Here is a 22,848-nt window from a genome sequence, read left to right as displayed (position 1 = left end):
TGTACCAGTTAACAGATATGATAATTCAGAGTCTTAGAAAGAAATGAAAAATGAAGATATGAGCGCCACCTCTCAGCAGCCCAGGGATCCATCTGCTATTTAAGGAAGAGTCCTACAAGTGATAATGTGTAAGATATAATTGGATTTGAGGTCCATGCAAAAATGAAGTCATTAATTTTGAGGCATATAAGGAGTTACCTAGTTTCTGTGCTTTTTCACCTTCCCAAAAGTGCAGGAAATAACTGTTTGCAAAAGCATCAAAACAGACATGCATTACTGATAGCAGACCTGCTGCTGCCTTTTACACCAGAAAACACACACATTTAGTCGGAGCAAGGAAGCAAGTGACAATCCAAAACCATAGTGCAGAGTATCTGCTGAAAGAATGATATTAGAACTCTGATCATTTTGTCACTTCTTTGACTCATGAAGGTTTCTTTGGTTGGTTGAATCTGAGTAAGGGACAGCAGTTAGATCCTGTTAGCAAACATTTTTTTGACTGTATAAGAAAATGCTAGTGTTTGCATGTGAAACTAAGAGTCTGGCTTTATTGCTTTTCAGAAAATGGTCCCTATATTTTCTAGCATTTCACAGTTATAAGAATTCTTCATAAGCACTTCCAGAGCAGCCAATGACTTCGTTATGAAAGACACTCCCAGCTACATAACCAAACACCAGCTCTGAGAGCTAATATTTAAGCTAACAGCTCAACACAAAACAAAAATCCAGCCATTCAGAGAATACTTTTCACTCACTGATTATTACTGAAATTCAGAGCAATTTCTATTTCACTGAGAGCATGTCAGTATTAGTTTTATGAAAGAGGCAGGAAAGTGAAGCTTCCATTGCTCCTAAGTGTAAAGATCTTCATACCATTCTGTTCTTTTTCCCCCCTGTGTGTTCCGATCAAAGATCAACCACCTCCAGGTAACACAAGCTGTCTTGAACACAGTGTTAAACAGCTTCGTGCTACAAGCAGGATCAACCTAATGTAAGAACTTGGAATTCCTATGAATTTCTGTTGTTTAGTCTTTAAACGGTAGTGCTTCCCTGATTCAGATAGTCCATTAAAAAAACCAGTCTTGCTTTTCATCCCTGCCAGTAGAATTGTTCCAAAGCACTTGATAGAGCTGTTTGTGCAAACACCATGTAGGTATGGCAGTGAAAATCAGCTCAGTTAGTTTGGCAATTTTTAAAAATGAGGCCACCATGGAACTTATTAAATGTTTAATCCAAAACCTAAAGCTAACCTATCATCTATCAAATCATTTAAATGTGCAAAGAATGAATATGGCTTTGAACAGTTTATACCACCAGACGTACAATTCAGAACCATTAGATGCATACATAGTAAAAAATCAACGTGCACAAATGTCATCATGTATTTATTCCAATTGAAAAAATTGCTCCAGTTCAGTTCAGGATGAGTTACAACCTATCACAAGAGCTTGAAAACCCATTTTCAGTCTAAAAATGTTAAGAGAACTGTTGCAGCCTTTTCTCCAATGGTAAGAAGTGTTTCAAATACAGGGCTCCATTCAGAATCAGATTCTCTTCCAGGTGCTCCACCCATGGGGAAGCCAGCATGCAAGTCTGTTGAAAAATATCAGCTGAATTAGAGTACTGAGGTCAGTCTTTAGTTGCTTAACCTGAACTAAAATCTGAGAAGGCTTTTCCAAGACAGCCTGACTTTGCCAAACCAGCAGCTGCTTTACTGCTTCTTCATAGTGACCATCAGTGAGAAAATAAACGGATCCTATTTTATATAGGCTTCAAACTTCCAAGAAATAGAAAGTTCGAAGTGATAGTTGAACCTCCAGAGGTCCTGCTCAACCCAAACTGTTCCATGAAGAGAAAAATTAGATAGAGACCTTGCTTACATAAGAACATGGAATGACCTCCTGAGCACGGAGTAAAATTAGGACACACAGATAGGTATCTTCCCTAACATCTCAAAACTAATAGAATAGCTGCATCAGCACTGCCATTTATGAATTCAACATTTATTCTTCTCCTTCCTGAATCATAAATTTGAAAATGCAATTACTGTAACAATCATTTCACTGCACAAAACATCACATTTTGGCTGACCTCCAGCTGAACAATCAAATGTTTTGGATGATAAAGGCAAATAAAGAGCCAAACTGACAAATAGAATCTTAGTGCGACTGCAAGTAGCCAGTTTCAAGTTTGTAAGAGCCACCACGGATTCTTTAAGAACACCTGAGTAAAAGAGACTGAATGCACATTTGACACAAACACCTTTGCATGGAACACAGTAGCATTTCACTTTCTGTTTGGACCAGATTTATAATTTTGTATTCTATTAACTACACCAGAAGGATTTCAGAAAGAACAGTCTGCTATTTTTTCTACTTGCTCACCAGACTTCATAAGTCACCCTAACCCTTGATGCAGCATAATGCAAGAATATATTCACAGGACTTAAAAATGAGAAGATGTGTTTTCATTAAGCCTTCCATTAGCTTTTCTTAATAATTGTTTAAACCACAGGAATTAGTGGGTATAGAGGAAAAGGGTATGACATACTCTTTTTAAACAGCTAACAGATACTGGTTCCATTAGGACCTGGAAGAAGAGAATTAAAAAAAGTTGTTCCCTTCAGGCCACTCCCCCACCCCCGATAAAAGTGATTATAGACAAGGAATGGAGGGGGAAAAAAAACAAGTGAGAAGAAAAACAATCATATAGGGTGAATGAATACCTTTCTCCACAACTCTAACTCGGATTTCTCCTGGTTTGACAACAATGTCAGGTGGGTTCTTGACATCACAAATGTACGTGCCGTTGTCCCGGAACTGCATGTTTGATATTGTGATAGAAGCATCTTTCTTGTTAAGATCTCCAGCCCAAGTGATCCTGTCTTTAAATGGTATGTCTTTTCCAGGGTATGACTTCCCATTAGAGTAATAGAAAAACTGCAGTCAAGGAAAAGAGGATATAAGAACAACCCAATTAGCAAGTACGGAGCCACCATGCTTCTCCCACTATTACAGCACACTCCCAGAGCCAGTAGCTGAGGCTTTTCTCTTCCTGCCTCACCCCTTCTGTGGTCTATCAAGTCTGCCTTGTTGCCTCTTGATAACATAACCATGCTTGTACCTCAACCACACCAGGATAAGAGACTGCAAGTTTCAGTTTTCTGTTGGTTTTGATTTATTTTGTGGTTGGATTGGCTGAGGCTTTTTTCTCTTTTGCAGGGGACAGAGTTTTGCAGACAAGGAGGTGGGGGAAAGAAAAAACCTGGTAACCTGATAATAATTAAAGGACAGAACACTCCTGGAACACAGCCATCTGTCTTTCATGCACAGGAAGCCGCCTGCATCCTAGCAGAAAAAGGATACCAAGCTTCCCATCTTGTGTTTTACTGTGTGTTACTTGCAACTAAAGCACAGCTAAATTAACATGCAATACTCTCCCTTCCTTCCACCCCCTCAGAAAATCCCATGACCAATTTAGAGTATATCTAGCTGTTTTCCAGAAACCTTCAGGTAACTAAATATAACTGTTTCCCAGTTTTTAAGTGACTAAACTGCACATTGGCTCTGCATTCCCTTTACATGACCAAAAGTCTTTGAAGAATAAACCTCCTTAATACAGACTAAGGAGAAACTGAGTATTTCCTAACTATACCTGCTCAAAACTGGAATTTACAACAGTAGAAGTGCATAGACTTGTACAGGACAACTCTGCTTTCAAACACATGGGATACCTTAAGAGAGGCATCAAGGCTGCAGGAGAATTGCAAGAGCACATTCTTTCTTAATTGGATATTCTGCAGGACAGCAAGATAAGTCAGGGTCTAATCAGGAATCAAGCTGAATAAATCTAATCAGGAATCAAGCTGAATTCCCTTCAGTTGAGTCTCCAGAGAACAATGAAAGATATTTAGGACAATATTCCAGCTTCCTCTTCCTCCTGCCTTATTTACAAAGCAGTGGCTCTGCCACAGAACTGCCTGACTACTGCCCCATATTTCCATTCAAGTCACCTCCTATCCTTTTTCCTGCCCTTGATCTCAGATTTGCTATTCCAACACCCTCTCTTATCACACCTGCAGTCTGAATATCAGGCCTTATCACTTGGCAGCACAAATCTTGTCCAGATCAGGTATGTGCACATCATGGCCATCTGTCCTGCTACAGTCAATCTTATTTGTTGTCTACAGATTAACATAAATTCAATGAAGTATTTCACGTGGTAGAAAGCTGGCAAGCACACAGCCAGCTGTCAACATTTTGGAGGGACTCTGAATCAGTCTGCAGCTTTTCCAGCTGGATTGTAACCTTTAACACAGCAGCACTGCATTACCACACCCCTGTGCACAGGGGAAGTCATCCCACTGAAGTCTAGAAGGCCAGAGGCAGATTCCTCAGCTCTCTAGATGTCCTGACCTGGGGGAGGAGAAATCACAAAGTAAAATATGTCCTGAAACACAAGTTAAGTGTCTCAAGCAATCCCTTGCCAGTGGTGGAGTGAGATGAGACTTTGGAACACGTAGAGACAGAAGGGGACAAGCAGGGGAAGCTCCCAGTCGAGTCAGCTTCACCACATGGCCACAAGATTGCCAATGTGATTCTAAAGCAACACAGGACCATCCTTGTAAAGAGAAGCATGGGCTTACCTCAGACATAAGCTGATCATGACATTGGTCTTTCAAATTCACACCCACCAAGCTATGCAATGCCGTGACTCAGGCTCATAAACAAACATCCCCTCTACACTTTCCCCGGACCCTCAAAAGAAAAAGGGAATTAACATCAAATTATGCTAGGTCCCTGCTGCTCAAAGAAAAATTACTTTTCTTTCAATTGTGCTGATAGCTACATCCAGGTGGAAAACCAGAACTGACTCCAATTCCAAAAACAATGTTATGGGCTGAAGCTGTATTCCTACAACTGAACAGTGATGCAGAAAGGGAATGGCAAAACAGGATATATGGGGAGCGGAAAACACACCAACAGATGGCTTCCCTTCACCCATCCTGTTCAGCACTGGCAGGAAATATGCCCTACTTCCCTTACTTCTCCCCAACTCCTGCTTTGAATTCCCCATGGGAAGAGCTCCCTCTTCAAAACTAAGTATTTATTTCACTGAGAATTCAGAAGCTTGTTCTTCAGAACACTATACATGAGCAAGATGCTCACACACTGGTTTTGACCATCTCTGCTCTGAGCATTGAAGAGCTCCTAGAGTTTAAATGAGCTCATGTCTGTAGCAGAGGGAAGGAGACAAACACAAACAGGCTGAGCAACCTGCTGTCCCCACATCTTCAAAGGTGTCCCAGAGTTCCTTGTTCTGCTTCCCCTAAATTCTCATTCGGTACAAGGAACAAGAAAGAAGCAGAAGTGCCTGAAGAAGAAGAGGAAGATGACAGCTATCAACCTACCAAAGCCATTTCTTTGAAGACTTACATCCAAAGGATCTGAGCCCCCTTGAGCCCAACATAGAGGAACTGAGCCATGACAAATATTATTTGCCTAAGTTCCTTGCTAGCCTGATTTTTCGCTTGTCAAGTAACTATAATATGAGGATGTAACTGCTTCCTGATTTGAGCTATTCAATTCTGTTCTGAAACCAGGGAGACTGGTCTTACTCTAAACCCTTTCAAAGAGAGGCTATACAGTACACAAGCAAAATAAACAACATGCAATTACAGTGGTAATTCAAATTCTCTGACTGCTATATTCAGTCAAATGCAAAAGGATAGAGGATTTACCAGATTCCTAGATGTTCATCTACTTCATACATACAGCTTCCATGCCAATATCCCTCTTCTAAGACTAAGAGAGTAACTAGTATATTCTGTGGTCACTGCCCACTCCAGTCCTGGCAGAGATCTAGCAATATTTTCATACAACGCTGAAAAAGCCCCCTAAAATCAGAGTGATAAGGCACACAAAGGGGGGGTCCAATCCATATCTGCTTGCTCTTTAGAACCAACTAGAAGACCACAGCTCAACTATGCCAGCCTCCCCTCCCAGCCGTTGCTTACTGAGATACGAGTGGCTGCTCCCTCTGGTTGAAAGCTCCAGGAGACAGATGCTGCACTGCTGATCACTTCTACGGATGTGAACGTGCATGGGAGCTTTGCGTCCGTCCCGTTCTCCACAAACATCTCCTCCGGGGTGTTGACCTCTACTGCTGATACTTGGACTGCATGGGAAAGGCAAAGAGAAGAAACGAGGAGAAGAAGACACATCAGTGCTGCTTTGAGAATGAGGAAGTTCACATCACACTGCCTAGAAGGGCAGAAGAGAAGAGGCACCAATAACTCCTGCATCGGGTGATTGCACAGACATTGCATTATACCTGCAATCAAACAACTATAGAGCAGGCCAAGTAGATTCACTTCTCCTTCCTTGTATTATCTGTGACAGGATGTTTTCCACTCACAGATGTTTCCTCTACAACACTTTGTGGAAGTCAATTCTATGGTGCAAAGGATGAGTTTGATACTTTTTCGTACCAGCTGACAGCAGGCATTGTAATAATTAAGCCTCATCAGAGGAACTAACAGCCTGGCCCAGCTATTACTAAGTTTCCTTTCTGGCACACATGTCATTTCATATCTCCAGATTTTCCTAGCTGTAGGTAAAACAAAGGCTCACCTCCAGAAAGCTGAGGAGCAAACTTCTCTTACTTACAGCTATGCCATCTACTCCTGCTCTCTGCCATGCTCCCAGGTCTGTATGTGCAAGGCCTCAGAAATAATCACTCTGTAATAGTTTAAAGCATGAGAGTAGTTATATTTTTTTTCTACCTTATGCACAGTGAAAATAGCAAGCAGACCACAACCATCCCCCAAATTTAAAGCAATCAATGTTGATATTGCGCTTGTACTGGTAGTTTTCCTAACAAGTACTATTCATCATGATTTGGAAAACATGTTGAAGATATGCTTTATCTGGCACCTTCGAAACTGCCAATGCACTATCCCGATGCAGATTTAAGCAGATACATCTCTACATTCATGCAGATTTATGTAGAAAAACAAAGCATGATCCTGTGACATCACAAGAGAATGTCAGTGTTCATGTCACATCCACGTGAAAGCAAAAATCTTGTCTAGTCAGTGTGAGTGGGTGCACATGTAACGTGTGTTCCTGGTACCTGAAATAGAAGTTTTGATTTTTATTAAACCATGATTTTCAGCATAGAGATGGTAACAGCAATCTACTTCTGTTCATAGGATTCTGTGTTTCTGGGCTCCAGTACCTTAAATCCCCTTGTTAGAACAGGGGAACAAACCTTCCTGCTCCATCAGTACCTCAGTTGATTCGCTTCTCAGTTTTGAATAAAGTAGCTCAAAGTAGGGAGACCAAACAGAAAGATACAAGTCAAAGACTGTTTAGCTAAAAAGAAAGAAAATAAAAACCCACCTGTTGTACTTTGGACCTTATTAGCATAAAAGATTTGATAATCAAGATGCCATGGCAAGAACAAACAGAGCTTTGAAGACTACCAGAATCAAGACTGGCCGACAGGAAAATTGAATCAACTTCTGCAAGCAAGAAATGTTGCAAAATGTATAAGTTAGTTTATGTGATGATTAACCCAATCATTGTAGTAAAAAAATCATTAGCCTTCCTAGAATAGTGCATAAGCATATGTAGTCCATAATAAATTCGGATTCTGATCACCACTCAGTCTCCCCGTCTCTCATCCTCACCAACACTCACCTACCTTAGTCCTTAAATCACAAAGTTTGAGTTTTTAGTCAGTGAGAGCACCAAGCTCTGCAGCCTTCAGAAGTTGGACAGCAAACATCTGACAAAATGGGCATGCAAGCAGGGGTGGGAGGAGCACATCACAGTAATTGCAATAACCAAAACCAGAAGAAACCAACATTCATTAATTCTGCTGTTCAGAGTCCACACTGTTCACTTCCAAAATTCACTAACTCCTCTGTCCCATCAGGTTATCTCTTGATACCTCAAGATTCTCCTGTCATCACTGCTGTCATTTCCAAGAGAAAAAGCACCCCAAGGGGAGTGGGGAGTAGGGCTGGTGAATTTTTATCATGAGGTTTTTTCAGAGCTTTCTTTCTCTTGTACATACTCTGACTATGGGCCAAAAAATATTCTTTTGTAAAACAACTACCAAATATTTATTTGGAACATACAAAGACTTCTAGCAATCAAATTAAATGAACTGAGAGCTGCTGTGCTTTATGTATTTTTTCCAGCTAATGGTGTAGAAAAGAAAAATAAAATAAAATCCATTGTACTAAGTCCAAACCACAGAACAAACCTTCCTTTCAAGCATAAAATAAGCAAGATGCCCTCAGTATTTGTGTAGGAAGAAAAGAGTCTGCACAGACATTGTCTGCTTGTACATGGTACAGAGAACGCCACACACAGGCAGTGGGTAGCACAGATCTGCCTAATCTAAAGAAGTCACTGTTCTCACTAGAACTGTAGTGAAGCAAAAAAAAAAAAAAAAATTACTTCTCCCTACTTCTTCCCTAGTCTGGGAAGGAAGGAACTATGTAATCCTGTAGAGATATTTCTATCAAATTATCAACTTTAATTTTCATCTGTCCTATTGCTGGCTCAATTTAATGTTGTTCTTTGCTGATTTTCTCCCCTATGCCTCTTTCACTGCTTCAAAAAAATTCTTCCTGCTTCTGTTGCCTTACAGCGTGAGACACAGGCTCCTTAAATCATAACCTGACTATTTGGTAGAGAGACCACAAGATTTGTCAGTTGTTCACCCTCAGCCCTCTAATCCCATACTTTTACTGATATGGTGGCTGTTCCCACTACCTTGAACTCTTTGGCCTCCTCTGTCATAATAAAATCTACATGGATCATCTCCAGCTCTAGCTCTTTTCCCCCTCTTTCCACATTTACCAGGATTACATCCACCTTCCAGCTCCTACACCTATTTAAATATTCCAGCTGGAGAAAGTTGAATTTTGAGTCATATTTCAGTCACACTTACACACTGCTCTATTCCTCAAGCTTACTCAGCCTTAGTTCCTCTCAAGAGGAAAAAATGATCACAGGAAACTGTCTGAGAGAGAAGAGTGCTTTAGGAAGGAAAGGTCAGCAAGGTACATAGGGCAAAAATAAATATTTGCTTTTCTCCCATGCATCCGCCTTGATCCCATCACCCTGTCCAACTGCCCATAGCTCCAGTATTTCCTTCTGAACATCTCATCTAACCTTCAGCTGCTTTTATTCTTTTCAACAGAAAAATGGTTCTCATTTTCTCACCTATCATCAAAATAATTTGAAAAAACCCACCTGTGCCTCTTCAGCCATTTCTTTTCAATTTCTAGTGTTGTTCAAGCAGTTTTACTCCAACTACAATAACCTTCTCCAGCTCCATTTTCAACCTCCACACTGCAACTAAAACTCTCCATCTGCATCTTCCTTTCCAGACAATCCTCCTGCTCTTGAAATAGGATAAGACACTCATTCTTACTAACTTACTAACCTCACTTACTAATCTTTTTTTTATTTTCCATCACAGATCTTCATTCTTCATCAATGCTCTCTCTATTCTCAGGTCTCTCTTTCCACGGTATCTCACCTCAGCTCTCATCTGCAAAAAAAGTTCAAGCTCCCATTATTGCACTGGCTGCTCAGATCTGTGTCTCTGCTCAGGATCTGTCTCCTTATGTTATAAGAACATTCTTGGTCTGACATCTTTGTCAATGCTAAGTTGTCAGCTCACACTAAATGGGACTAAAGCAGAACTCAGAGCCCTCCACAACTGCTTTTACCACTGTGGCAATTAACACCTGTGCAGCACCTCTGACTCTGAGCTCTTCCCAGGTCAAGGCAGAGTCTTTCAGAATTTCCAGTCACCTGTTCAGCTAATACCAGACTAAAACCTCCCGTCTGTACCTTGGCCTTCATTATTGTGATGTCCTTTTTGCACTGGACAGATGGACAGTTATCGGTGATGATGAGAGACAGGAAAGACTGACTGGTGATCAGAATACTAATTTATTATGGACTATATGCACTATTATGCACTATATGCTTATGCACTATTCTAGGAAGGCTAGCAATTTCTTACTACAATGATTGGGTTAATCATCACATAAACAAACTTATACATTTTGCAACATCTCCTGCTTGCAGAAGTTGATTCAATCTTCTTTCCTGTCAGCCAGTCTTGATTCAGTCTTCAAAGCTCTGTTCTTGCCAAGGCATTCTGATTGTCAGATCGCTTATGCTAATCAGGTCCAAAATACTCTCTGCCCCAACAGACAGTGACAGACCAGTAAGTACTGCAATTCCTGGTAACCAAGCTGCTCCAAGGGTGACACTAGAAAGAGGGGGACATCACATATGCAAGACCACTGCTTCCTTCCCTGAAGTGGAAATGACACCAAGCACATATCCCTGTTCCAATATGAAAAGAATCTTGTCCCCAACCACATTATAGTATTGGTCTCATCCAAAACTTTTCAAATCCAAACTGTAGCACCTCCTCCTAAATACTGTCCCGCGGGCTTGGGAGGATCTGCTCAAAACCTGCAAAATCCTTTCACTTCCTTTGAGCCCTCCAAAGCATGCAGTAAGTGCATCTGTATGAATTCAACAGTGCCTAAGCTGCCAGTGCTTGGAGATCAACACCTTTTAAAACTGAAGTCATCTTTTCCTACTTTTACTTGTACTCCCTGGTTGGCAACACTTGCCTCAGTGATTCTTTAAAAAAATATTTTAGGCAAAAATTGTTTTTATTCTACATTTTTTATGTAGAAATATAGCTGACCATTTGATTTGGTAGCATATCACAAAGAAATCCTTCTGTGCACTAGAGTTTTACAACTAACAAATAGATAATTAAGATTTCTTTGCAGACCACTGTTTCTACTGAGATCTTGGATCCAATGAAAACGTTCTGTTAATTAAGACTGTGAACACACCAAAATAAACTCAATTCCCCTGGATTCAACTCAATTTGATCACTAGGAGACCTAACAAACCAAGAACGCAAACAGCTAACACTGTAATCACAGGCATCTTATTTCCACCAGCACAAACACAGCCCACATGGCAACTTTCATCACACTGCTAAATACTGGATGCTTATGGCTGCTACCGTTCCCATCCTACTCCAGGAAGAATGTTACTCCCCTCTTCTTGAAATGGCTAATCATCAGTTTATTAATTAACACAAGCAACTTGCTCTGTTTATCCTAAAGGCACCTTGTAGTACAGTCATGTATACAATTTATAAATCAAGTTGCTTATGGATGCAAGGTCTTGACAACATGATAGAAAATTCAGTGTTTCATTATCTTCACTCTGGTCTCCCCAGGAGCCCAGAAGTTTCATCAGACAGGAGGATGTGGTTTTTTCTAATAACTAAGAATCTAAAGTCACAAAAACAATATACACTTGAGAATCGGTGCTTTCATTAACAAATACTCTTACTCAATGTCAAGTGTCTTGTGAAACATCTCTGGTTGACAGCATTCTCAACTAGGGTTACATGGCATTTAGTCCTTTCTCCCACAAAGCAGATGCCCTGCGCAGTCAGCATGAAACAATAGCAGCCAGACCCCTACAAAACACCTCAGAAAGCCAGAACAAAGTTACAGTTCCCAACTGCAACCACAGGCACTTACATCCCCACAGACCACATTTCTTCACTGTGGATAAAACACCTGGTGGAGAAACCTTAGCTTTCCTGACTTAATAGACAGTAGACATACCAAAATTGTTCCTGTGAAACTGCACAGGATTTGTTAAAGCACCCAGAGGCTGGAGAGAATTTTCACACAAAGAGTTCCTTCACATCATTTAGCCTTAACAGAAAAGTAGAACCCACGCCAGCAGTTCCACCCAGGAGCAAACCATGGTGTACTTCATAAGGACAACACCACACAGGTAAGAAGAAGCCACATGTGTCCAGCCCCTCCTTATTGAGACTGTCCCTGCAGCCCCCTGTCACCACAGCCTTTATGTCTGCACTACATACATTTAAACAGGACACAAAGCAACACCAACCACAGAAACCGTGACTAGGCAGTCACACCAACCAATCTTGACATCTAAGTTTCAAAGCAACAAAAACTAAATTCCATTGCCTCGAAGGAGGCCAGAAGAATTAAATTTCACTCTCAAATTCCAATTCCCCAGAACAGCTTTTAGCTGCTGCCACAGCATCTACCCAGGTTGCCAATCTTGTCAAGTAACCCAGGCTGCTGGAGGAAAGAGAGCTTCCTGTCTCCAGTAACACAGCCAGTCCTGCAGCACCCTGCAGCTCCAGGAATCAGAAAGCACAGCTGTGACACCCAGCCCATGAACACCTACCACCTCCTGTCACCATGCTGCTGGAAACCTTCATCCCCCAAGCAGAGACAAGCATCTGCTAAAGAAACATTCACTTTCTCCTTGCCTCTTTGCAAATTCAGCAAAGCTCTGCCTGACTAGACAATAAGGGAAAAAATAGCATCTTGTCACCCCAAGTGAAAGGAAAGCAGTTTCACTGAGAAGTCTTGAGCAGGCTGTGGCTAAGCTGTCAAAGCAGACGATAACATCCATGTATCTCAGTCCTCCATACCTCCATGCACCTACTCTGACAGGACTTGTATTAAGTCTCCCTCCAGAGTCACCAAACTTTGGTACTTCCTTCTCCTCCCACACCTCAGGTCAGCTTTTGGTGTGTTCTCATCCATGTGTGTTCTCATCCATGTGACGCAGAGCTGCTCATCGTTCTTCCAAGGAGTAGCAAAAAGAACCTATGCTGAGATTTACTTTCAAAGCCCATGTTTTAACCAGAAATTAAGAAGAAGCATGAGAAACAGCAAAAAATGCCTGAGCTTCCTTGCCAGGCAACAGATTTCTTGTTCAACCCTGAGGAAATAATTTCGCTGCTACATCACTCTCTCAACTCTCTCATCTCATAAAACAGAGACGCTTGTAAAGGTGCTCAGAACTATGAACAAGTAATCAGCGTAGCTGCACAGCTTCATGCTCCTATTACAGCATCAGTCACATGTCAGGTTTGGGCAGATACTTAGTCTTGAGGCAAGTAACTTCTAGTTACTTCTAGTACTTTTCCCTGGGGATCACAAAGCAACAGTTCCCTGCCTATGCTGCAGGCTGTGACACCAACCAGCAACTCAGGTACTTTCCAAACCACACATCGCATTTTTCTGCTCAACAGCCCTGAAGTGGTTTTCCTTCCATGCCCAAGTAAGTTTACAAGTGCTCAAAACCAAGTAAACAGTTCTTGTTGACAAAGCCAAACCGAAAGAGTGGAGAACCCAAAGGGGGCAAGTTAAGCAAAGCTGTTCAAAGTGCAAAGGGTAACTGAACAGCTGATGGCAGCTGTTCTACCTTTAATCCTGCAATACCAACAGAGTCACTAACAAACATAGCACATTATTTTCTGGGCACAAGGAAAGATGCCAGAAAATGGGAACACAGAAAGCCAGAAAAGACAGAAAAGTCTCCTTGAAATACACCAGATTTTTCTGCACAAATAGGGAATGAAGCTTACTTAACTAAAGATCTGAGAGAAGCTGGGTAAACATCTCAACACATGGCAGAGAGAATAAAAAAAGCATCCCACCATCACAAGCATTTCCTAAAATTGCTATAGCAATCCACTAAAACTGTCACAACTACTAAGGAAATGAGAGTATTAAGGATCAGAAGTTGTAGACTAAAAAACCACAACCAAACAACAGCAAAACCCAAATCCATGGAGTGGACAGTAGTGACTGACATATTGCTGGCTGGGACAAAAGCTTCCCTCCAGGCTTTTTTCTTTTTTTGGTTATTAATACTATCTCAAGTGAAACTATGTTAAAAATACCAGTCATGTTGCCAACTGCTGATGGCATGAAGCATCTTTTTGACAAAATTCATCATTAGCAGCATGGGAACTACCAATTTCCAAAACAAACTAGGCAGTGGATACACAAAGGATGTGGATACACTGTATGTCCATGAGGACATACAGTGCAAAGACTACATATCAGACATAGGAAGCTGCACTTTTCCTGACCCTTTTACAGTAACCAATTCACAAAGCTGCAACCAACTCAGTCTATACACACCCAGAAACATCTGCAAAAGTGGCACTTTGAACCATCCAAGGAGCTAGAAGCATTCCATGAACACTCACTCCCACCTGTCATCATTCCTGAACCAGAATCATGTCCATCTCTTGCCAAGTATTGGTATTTCCACCAGCCTGAAAAGCGAGCACAGGATTTTTTTCCTGTATACAGAGAGACTCAATTAAAACCTGTTAAATAAAATCCTACCATTTAACTGAGCAAGAAGATAAATTAAATTACATCACTGAAGTGATCGCTCTCCTCAGCTGACAGGGTATTCATGCAGCCAATCTGTTCTGATATAACTAGAGGCTTACTTCAGCAGTTCAACCCAATCCAAAGCCCTTGGAGGACCAGATTCCTTACTGATCCATGGACTGCTGAACATCTGCAGCCAGCTCTGGCACCAAGCTTGCAGCAATCTCACACTTGCTAACCGAACTGCTGAGCAAACTCATAACCAGCTATAACCTGCAGCAGCACAACCACAAACCCAAAAGGAAAAGCCCATGCTAAATATTTCAAAGCATTGTTCCACAAGAATTTGTCAGTGGTGGTGCCAATTTAAATAGCTCACATGCACACTCAGAATGAGATGAATCTGATCAGGAACTAATCTGTGTTCAAAACAGCCCTTTCACCATTGTTTTCTTTCAAACCAGACCAACACCCTAGCCCAGTCCACTGTATACTGTTTTGTACAACTGAGGAAGGTTAGGAAGCACCAAGTAGGAGCTTATTCAGCTGTTTTTTTCTCAGGAATACTTATTTTGTGAAGAATTTCTGGCCTTCGTTGTAGCACACTACATCACTTTCCCAGTTTACACGTGTGGCGACTTCTACAGCTATCTGTTGGATTGGAGCAACGCTTTCCATCAAGCAAGATCCTGCCAGACCTTGATCTGAACACCTCAAGACACAGAAACCAGTCAGATTTCAAAACTCCTGCTGTACATACAGCCTTATGGAATTTATTACCAAGTGGGAGCCCTGTTCACCACCTTTCACTTGCACACTTTACAAAAACAAGTTAGTGAATAACAGGTGGCTTGCAGCCAACTGTAAACGCCTCCAGCAATGGCCATTTCACCCACCTGGAGATGACCTGCCCTGATTTACTTCCACCTCATGAATTGAAAGTGCCACCAACCACTGGAAACTGCTACACTGCCCAGAATTTAACCCTCCTTTAAGGATCAGAATCTCAATCTGCTTTGAAACACTGAAGGTAGGGTATAAACAGTGTTTCCAGGCAAGCTCCCTTTGTGCCCCTTAACACCAGTATGTAAAGCATCAGTAAATGTACCACAAAGCATCTTTTTCTGCAGGGTTGGAGAAAAGAGAGCACACAAGAACAACCACAGCCTTCCAGTTTTCCTCATGCACTTTAAGCCAAAACCTAGCAGCAGCACCGAGTGGAAAGTGCCAACTCAACAGATACATAAAAATGCAGAAGTTGAAAGGCACAGCAGCCAAAGGGAACAATATACAAGGACTGTGGGCTAACCCCAGCAGACAGCTCAGCCCTGGACAGCCCCTCGCTCGCACCCCCAGTGAGATCAGGGAGAGAACTGGAAGTGTAAAAGTGAAAAAACTCAAGGGTTGAGATTAAAACAGTGTAACAGGGAAAGCACAAGCCATCACCCACTGCTTCCATCAGCAGGCAGGTGTTCACCATCCCCAGGAAAGAAGGGCTCTGTCAGGCATAACAGTGACTTGAAAGACAAACGCTGTAATTCCAAACAGCCCCCTTCCTCCTCCTTTTCCCAGTTTTTACTGCTGACCATGACTTCTGTGGTGCCCTCCCAACTCCTCATGCACTCCCAGCCCATCTGCTGTCAGGGAGGGGTGACAAACAAAAAAGGCCTTGGGGTGTGTAAGCCAATGCAAAACAAGTAACCAATGCAAAACATTGTTATCGAGGCTCTTTTCACCAGATGTCCAAAACTTAGCACCATCCAAGCTAAGAGCAAAATTAATTCTGTCCCAGATTAGTACCAATACATTTATTTGATATAAACATTTTCAAAGCTTATTCAGGACAAGTAACAGAATAGCCCTTTAAAGATAACAGAGATTGTGAGGAAAAAACTTTCTTTTAACCTGCTCAGCGAAAAATGCTGATGTTAACCTTGCCTTAGGATGCATTGCCACATCTTCTGTGCTATGGGTACTGCTTACTGTTAAACCCTAATCTGAGCAAACACTTGCTTTTTCACATGACTGCTGTTAGAGATAACAGTGAATCACTGCAGTTAGAGTTCCCCAAGTCTCTGCTGGCAATAAAGCCAGTTCAAAACTTCTTGTCCTCTTCTGGCACAGCCTTCTCTTACACAAGATATTCACGTCCTCTCCATTGTGCTAATCACTTCTTGTGGGGTGCCACAAACCCAGACCACTAAAATAATACAGACAAACAAACCACACACAACAAAACAAAACAAAATACAAAAGGATATATGTCATAAGGATGTTAATGTTTTCACACACAGAGCTTCCAGCTTTCTGATGTATTCCTAGGATATCCTGAGTTAGCATTCAATAGTTCAAAAAAATGTATTTTCTTGCATATCAGCCTGTTTATTTTGTTAACTATGTGCAGGCAATGCAGTGGGGCAATGTATGCCATACATGACCAAACCACATCACATCACACCACACTTGGAGAACTCCCACTACAGGTGCTAATAATGAGCTTTGGATAGATGACCTGATGATGATCTATATGGCACTTCTCCAGAAAAACAGTAAGTCTTTAGAAATTACTGAGACTAAAATCTTTCAAGACAAACAGCACAGGACAATACCAGGTTTCATTTTTTTGGTCTTCCATCTCAAGTCTGCAGGGGACACAGGATATCCAGCACTAGTCAGGACAAGATGGGTCCACAGACAGGCAGTGGAATTGCTGTATAATACAATTAATTTTTATTCAGATAACAAGCAACACAGCTATGCATGCTATTAGTTGCACAAGTAATTGTCAGAGACTGAGACTGTTGGATAGCTGGGGCCAAGGAGCATCTGTCCATTTTGCCTCATTTTATCACCCAAACATTAAGGTACAGACTTTCCAACATATTCAAGAACTTTTTTCTGCTGCTGCAAGCAAGGTGAGCTGAGAGTCTATCCAGCTTTTGCCTTTGCAGAACCCACTGAGCAGAGCAGGCAAGGCAGTTCTCCCACCTGCAGCATCAGTGGGCTGAGCTTAAAAGGACTAACAGCTTCTGACGGGGGTGACTACAGGAATTCTGACTAAACCTGGCACAGCCACCAAGTGAGCATTGCAACCCTGACTTACACTGTTATTTTCAGGAAACATTTCAGGCAGCAACTGAAATGGGCTGGTGAGCTCAAAGCAGTAACAGGCACTTGAGCTATTTAACATCTCAATGCTCTGCTTGTTACTGACCCATGTGTATGTGCCCACGTGCACTTGTATGAGTGTGTATAAAAGGGGTAGTAGGAGAAAATTAATTTCAAAAATGATCAAGCTTTGTTGGTACCAAAAAGAATAATAAAAAATATCATAATTATTCTTTCCAGTAATATCTAGACATTTTTTGAGATTATCAGGAGTAATCAGGCACCACCCTCAAGTCAAATACAGGCAGGATACCACTTTAAGTCATAATTACATGGCTTACAAACGCACAATTGCAAAATACTCCATTTTCTTGATACTCTTGGCTGTTTGCTCCAGCCTCACTCATGCACACAAGAGATTATACCTAGATTAACAACTTATGCTACAAAATGTCCTCAGAATCACAGACAGCACATTTGACAATGATCCTTCACTCTTACAAAAAATGAAGCAACGGGGTTTTTAGACAACCGAGCATAAAGAAGCAAGATGAACTCTTAACCCACACATGCAGGGGCACATAAGAAAATAAGCCTAGAACTGTGTTATCTGCGCTTAGCTGTGAAGCAACCGGGCTTGGCAGAGCAGGCTGGGCTGTTTAATGGGGCCTGCACAGCAAAGCACCCTAAGCAATATTTCTGTCTCACTGCAGGTTATTGGCCACAGGACCAGGCCTGTCACGGAGCATATGAAGAGACAGAAGAGCAGGCACAAGGCACAGCAGCCACGTGTGCAGCACATCACCCAGCCACATGCCACACCTGAGCGAGGGAGCAGCACAGCCCTCTGCAAACACCACTCCTGCCCCTGCCAAACAAGGCAGGTTTTGATTTCTGAACCTCTCACAACTGGAAAATCCAGCATGAGGAAAGGGAATGGGAAGACGGCCTTGAAAAAACATCAGGAGCCTGAATGACACGGGCAAGAAGAAATGCACAGCACTGATTACTCAGGACTCCTTAGCACCCCAAACTTAGGGGAAGGTCATCTGTTCACCAAATTCTTCTGGGTATACAAAAGAGGTGAAGAGTCTGCCTGATCAGAGGATCGCTTATTCCATGCAGAGATGTAAACCTTACTTTTCACAGCAGACAGGACAAGTAAGGCATGTGCAGGGAGAGAAGAAGCCGACACAGGAATAAATTCAGACCTTCTACAATGATCTACTATTCCCACCTACCCATAGCATTACTATAGCTGTACCTTTTGTTGTGGTCAGGGGAAAATATGCTTCCTTCTTCTCTTGCCTCCATATGTATTTCCAAAGGTCGCAGTTTTACTGTAATATATATGTATTTCACATCTACCTACTTAATCCTAAATACTAAGTCTGTCTCTGAAGATACACAGGAAGCCTTAGCAATCTCTATTTCTCTATCACAAAATGCACTCATCTTAAAGAAACACAAACAATGCCCTTTGGGAATAGATTTAGGAAGAGGAATAATAATAGCAATTAGATATAAGGAGGAAGCTCTTCGCTGTGAGGGTAGGGAAGCACTGGAACAGGTTGACCAGAGAACTTGTGGATGCTCCATCCCTGGAAGTGTTCAAGGGCAGGCTGGATGGGGCTCTGAGCAATCCGGTCTAGTGGACAATGTCCCTGCCCACGGCAGTGGGATTGGAACAAGATTATCTTTAAGATTTGTTCCAACCCAAACCATTCTAAAATTCTATGAAATAAATTTTAAGTTCCTTACCAGTCAGCACAGTGGTAAGGAACCTTAATAAACCTCTTCTCAGACAGACTTATGGTTTTACACAGTTTTCCAGACAGAAGAACTGAGGAGGCATCAGGCTTCTTCATGTCTCCTACTGGTACTTTACAAAGTTTTACCCACTAAGCAAATACTGCCAACCCAATTACTGGATATTTTGGGACATATAATACTGCCTATTTCCTCACTGCCTATGCCCAGCATCTACACACAGTGAGCTGGCATGGGAAATGTGTGTAACTTGTCGAGTCCAAGCGATGCATGGAACCCTCTGAGAACATAAGCCACAGCGGAGTGAAGCATCACTCTTGCTATTCCTACCGCTCCATAGCCTTGTACTCCTCACTGGAAATATTCCAGAACCATCTGGATGCAATCCTGTTCCATGTGCTCTGAGATGACCCTGCCCGAGCAGGGAGGTTGGACCAGATGACCCCACTGTGGTCCCTTCCAACCCGACCCGTTCAGCGATTCTGCACTTACTCTCCACCTATACGAGTCATAAGTGCCTCATCCGACTGACACAATTCCCCCTCCACCCAAATACTTCACCGCTGACCGAATCAAGTCATTTACCACAGCCCCAGTGTCCCCATTCCTCGGTCACCCCGTGGCTCTCCCAGCAAACGCCACCCGCGTCCCCAGAGCGAAGAACCCACGGCGGTGCTCGCTCCCCGGCCGGGCTCGATGCTCTCGGGGATCTTTCCCAAGCTAATGGATTCTGTGGAACCAGCGCTGACACGGGGCCGCCGCGCATCACTGCCCTAGCACCGCGGCACCCCTGCCCTGCCCACGTCGGCTCCCGGGGGCTTTGTCCCCGGCACACCGACCCTTCCCCCGGTGAGGGCGGGGGTCCTCGGCCGCCGCCGACCCGGCTCCGAACCGGATGGGCAGCGAGCGGCAGAGCCGTGCCCTGCCCGCGGAACCGCCCTCAGCCCCGAGAGCGGCGTTGAAGGGCGAACCGGCGGCCGGCCCTCCCTCGGTCCTGACTCACCGGCGGTGAGGGCGGCGGCGGCGATCAGCAGCCACGCCGCGCAGGGCCGCCCCGCGCTGCCTCCGCCCGCCGCCATCTTCCAGCCGCCGCCGCCTCCCCGCGGCGCCCTCATTGTCCGCCCCCGGCCCCGCGGGCCCGCCCCCCGCCCCCTGCCCCGCCCGCCTATTGGCTGCGGCTGCTGTCATTCACACACACCCCCCGCGCCCCGCTCGCCCCGCCCACGCCCTGCCCCGCTGATCCACGAGGATTGGACAACAGAGCCATCAGTCAAGTCCAGATGGCCTATGGACGCAGGGAACGCGCTGTCCCGCCCCTCAGCCGGGGGCGTCGCTGGCGCCCCCCCGCGGCCGGCCGGCGGCGCTGCGGAGGGCGCGGGCGCTGCGGGGCCGTTCCTGGCCGGTGCATCCCGGGGGTCGCAGAAACCCTGAATCACAGAATTGCCGAGTCAGTGAGGCTGGAAAAGACCTATGAGAGCATCGAGCACAACCTATGACCCAACGCCACCATGTCAGCTTGACCACGGCACTGACTGCCACGTCCCGCCTTTCCTTAAGCACCTCTTCCAGCACCTCCCTGAATGGCTCATTCCAATGTCTCATCAGCCTTTCTGTGAAGAAATTCCTCCAAATGTCCAACCTGAACCTCCCCTAGTGCAGCTTGAGGCCATGCTCTCCTTGTCCTGGTGTTGGTTCCCTGGGAGAAGAGGCCAAACCCCACCTGGCTCCTTTCAGATGGTTGTAGAGGGTAACAAGGTCATCCCTGAGCCTCCTTTTCTCCAGGCTGAACATTCCCAGCTCCCTCAGCCACTCCTCTGGCGCTGTCCAACAGTTACCCTGCAGTGCGGGAAGCTTATCCAAGTGCCTGTGGAGACATGGTACCAACCATTCCAGCTGGCACTGAACCTGTCTGGACAATCACTGAGGGCCACAAAACTGACAGTCGCTCCAGTGGAGTTGTGCTTCCCGTAGCCAAGAACACCCAGGAGCTGTGGGGTGACTGTGGCCCGTAAGGACCACAGCGGTTTCATCACTGTAGCGTGGTGTCCCAGCACTCCCAGCTATGGCAGTCTCCTGGCGTGCATCACTCGGCCCAGTTTCCAGCAGGGAAGGGGCAGCAGGAGCAGATCCCGGTGCTCATGGAGTGCCCCAAGCCCTCTGCCAGCCTAGGGTTCCCCCGGGCGCACATTACGGCGCCGGTCTGTCCCAAGCAAGCTCCGAGCACAGGCAGTGGTAGCTCCTCCTGCTTCCCCAGACATCCTGCCTGCAGTCTCAGAGAGCCTGTTTTGGCGTGCACTGCCTGTAAGCACAAGCTCCCTCAGAAGCTCTCCTGCTGCACCAATCGCACAACCGCCTTTGCCTTTCGCCTGAAAATACCTGCTTGGAATTTCCCTCGGCTTGCTGACTGGACTCCCAGCTGCTACACGCCCCCTGAGACCAAGCTTTCATCCTTCCCTCTTCCTTCTTGCTTCTGAGAACTTCTTTGTTGTGCCGTGTTTTCCCAACCATGCATTTTAAAGAAGTTGCACAAGCTGAGTCATATCTCAAGGCTATTGCTCACTGCATCCCTGAGCCTCCAGAAGCCTGGGGGGTGCTCTGCTCATGCCCAGTGCTCCATGGATGCTGCTCCTCACCCAGATCCCTGTGCCACCAGTTTCTCTGCCACTCCCTGGACACCTCATCACATCTGCAGGTGAAAGAGGCCACAGGAAAGACCACCGTGCGCCATGCTGAGGAGGGCTGTGACAAAGCAAGCCTGCAAAAACACAGGCAGATTATTTTCTTTCCAGCTGTGATGACAGACACCACCTTAAAATTCTTATGGGATTTTAAATGTAACAGCTTGTGCATCCATTATTTATACCCTAAGGGAAAGCTCTGGAGCACACTCCTCATCTAACTGTTGTACTTGTTTTCTAGAAACCCAGCCTAGCAGAAATCCAGGCACCTCTTGGGAATAAATATCAACAGCACAGACAACTCTTTGTTTTACAGAGAAATATCACCTTGTTTGGTTGGCACCTCATTTGACTTCCCTTGTGAGTGGGTCTTTAGCCAATTCATCAATACCCCTGCTTTCCAAATGGAGCAGAAACTGATAGGCAGAAACTGATAAGACTTTCATTTCAAGCCCTTTTTCCTCAATACTTCCTCAGAGCTCTTCCTTTCCATGGAAGCTCCACCCAACCTTACTGCTCTCCTGGGTGGCTGGAAGTGCTCTTACCAGCATGGAAGCACCTCAGTACTCAGAGATCACTGTTCACCTCCAGGTCCTTCAGTACTGCACAGTTTAAAACCGTTCAATCCTCTGAAGAGACCAAGCTTCACCCTTCTGGGTAATTTTGCAAGATAGTAAACCTAAACATTTTTTTTTTAATTGAATTGTTCTCATTCTCAAATTGACTGTCCTTCACAGAACCCACGTTCTCTTTTTGTGTACTAAATCTGATTTGGCCACACACAGCCCTTACCTACACTGTCCCTTCCCTGACAGAGCTGAGATCACATTGCCACAGGAACAGCCCTGACTTCCCTGTTTGTTGTGTAGTGACACAGGTGTTCAGTACAGAGAACACCTGGGACAATATCAGGTCTGCTTACGGCAGAAAATTCTTTATCCAGATAGATATGATAAAATTATTCTCTTCTGCTACTTTCAGAGAGGAAACAGGGTGCTGGAACAGCTTAATTTGTCCCAAGGAACATATATTGAA

The 22,848-nt window shown here is 44.1% G+C and overlaps 1 protein-coding gene across 11 annotated transcripts in view; it reads right to left on the bottom strand.

Moving 5' to 3' along the window:
• The window catches only part of MPZL1 (myelin protein zero like 1), a gene marked incomplete at its 5' end in the record, with an annotated part of 37,369 nt that extends 17,106 nt beyond the window's left edge, over positions 1-20,263 (bottom strand). For 8 of the 11 annotated variants that reach the window (XR_014616999.1, XR_014617000.1, XR_014617001.1 and 5 more), the window contains 2 exons: positions 2,726-2,939; positions 6,017-6,328. Coding sequence is in view for 5 of the 11 variants with exons in the window: in XM_084226229.1 (XP_084082355.1) it covers positions 2,726-2,939; positions 6,017-6,328 (526 nt within the window). Of the gene's footprint in view, positions 1-2,725; positions 2,940-6,016; positions 6,329-20,138 lie in introns of those variants that run through there. The other 3 variants (XR_014616997.1, XR_014616998.1, XM_084226231.1) reach the window with 1 other exon arrangement.
• Between the last annotated feature and the right edge of the window lie 2,585 nt (positions 20,264-22,848).

Source organism: Fringilla coelebs, assembly GCF_963513975.1.
Source record: "Fringilla coelebs genome assembly, chromosome: 2".
NCBI classification, from domain to species: Eukaryota; Metazoa; Chordata; class Aves; order Passeriformes; family Fringillidae; genus Fringilla; species Fringilla coelebs.
Note: the sequence above shows the minus strand (reverse complement) of the source record. Positions and strands in the feature narration are given on the sequence as shown.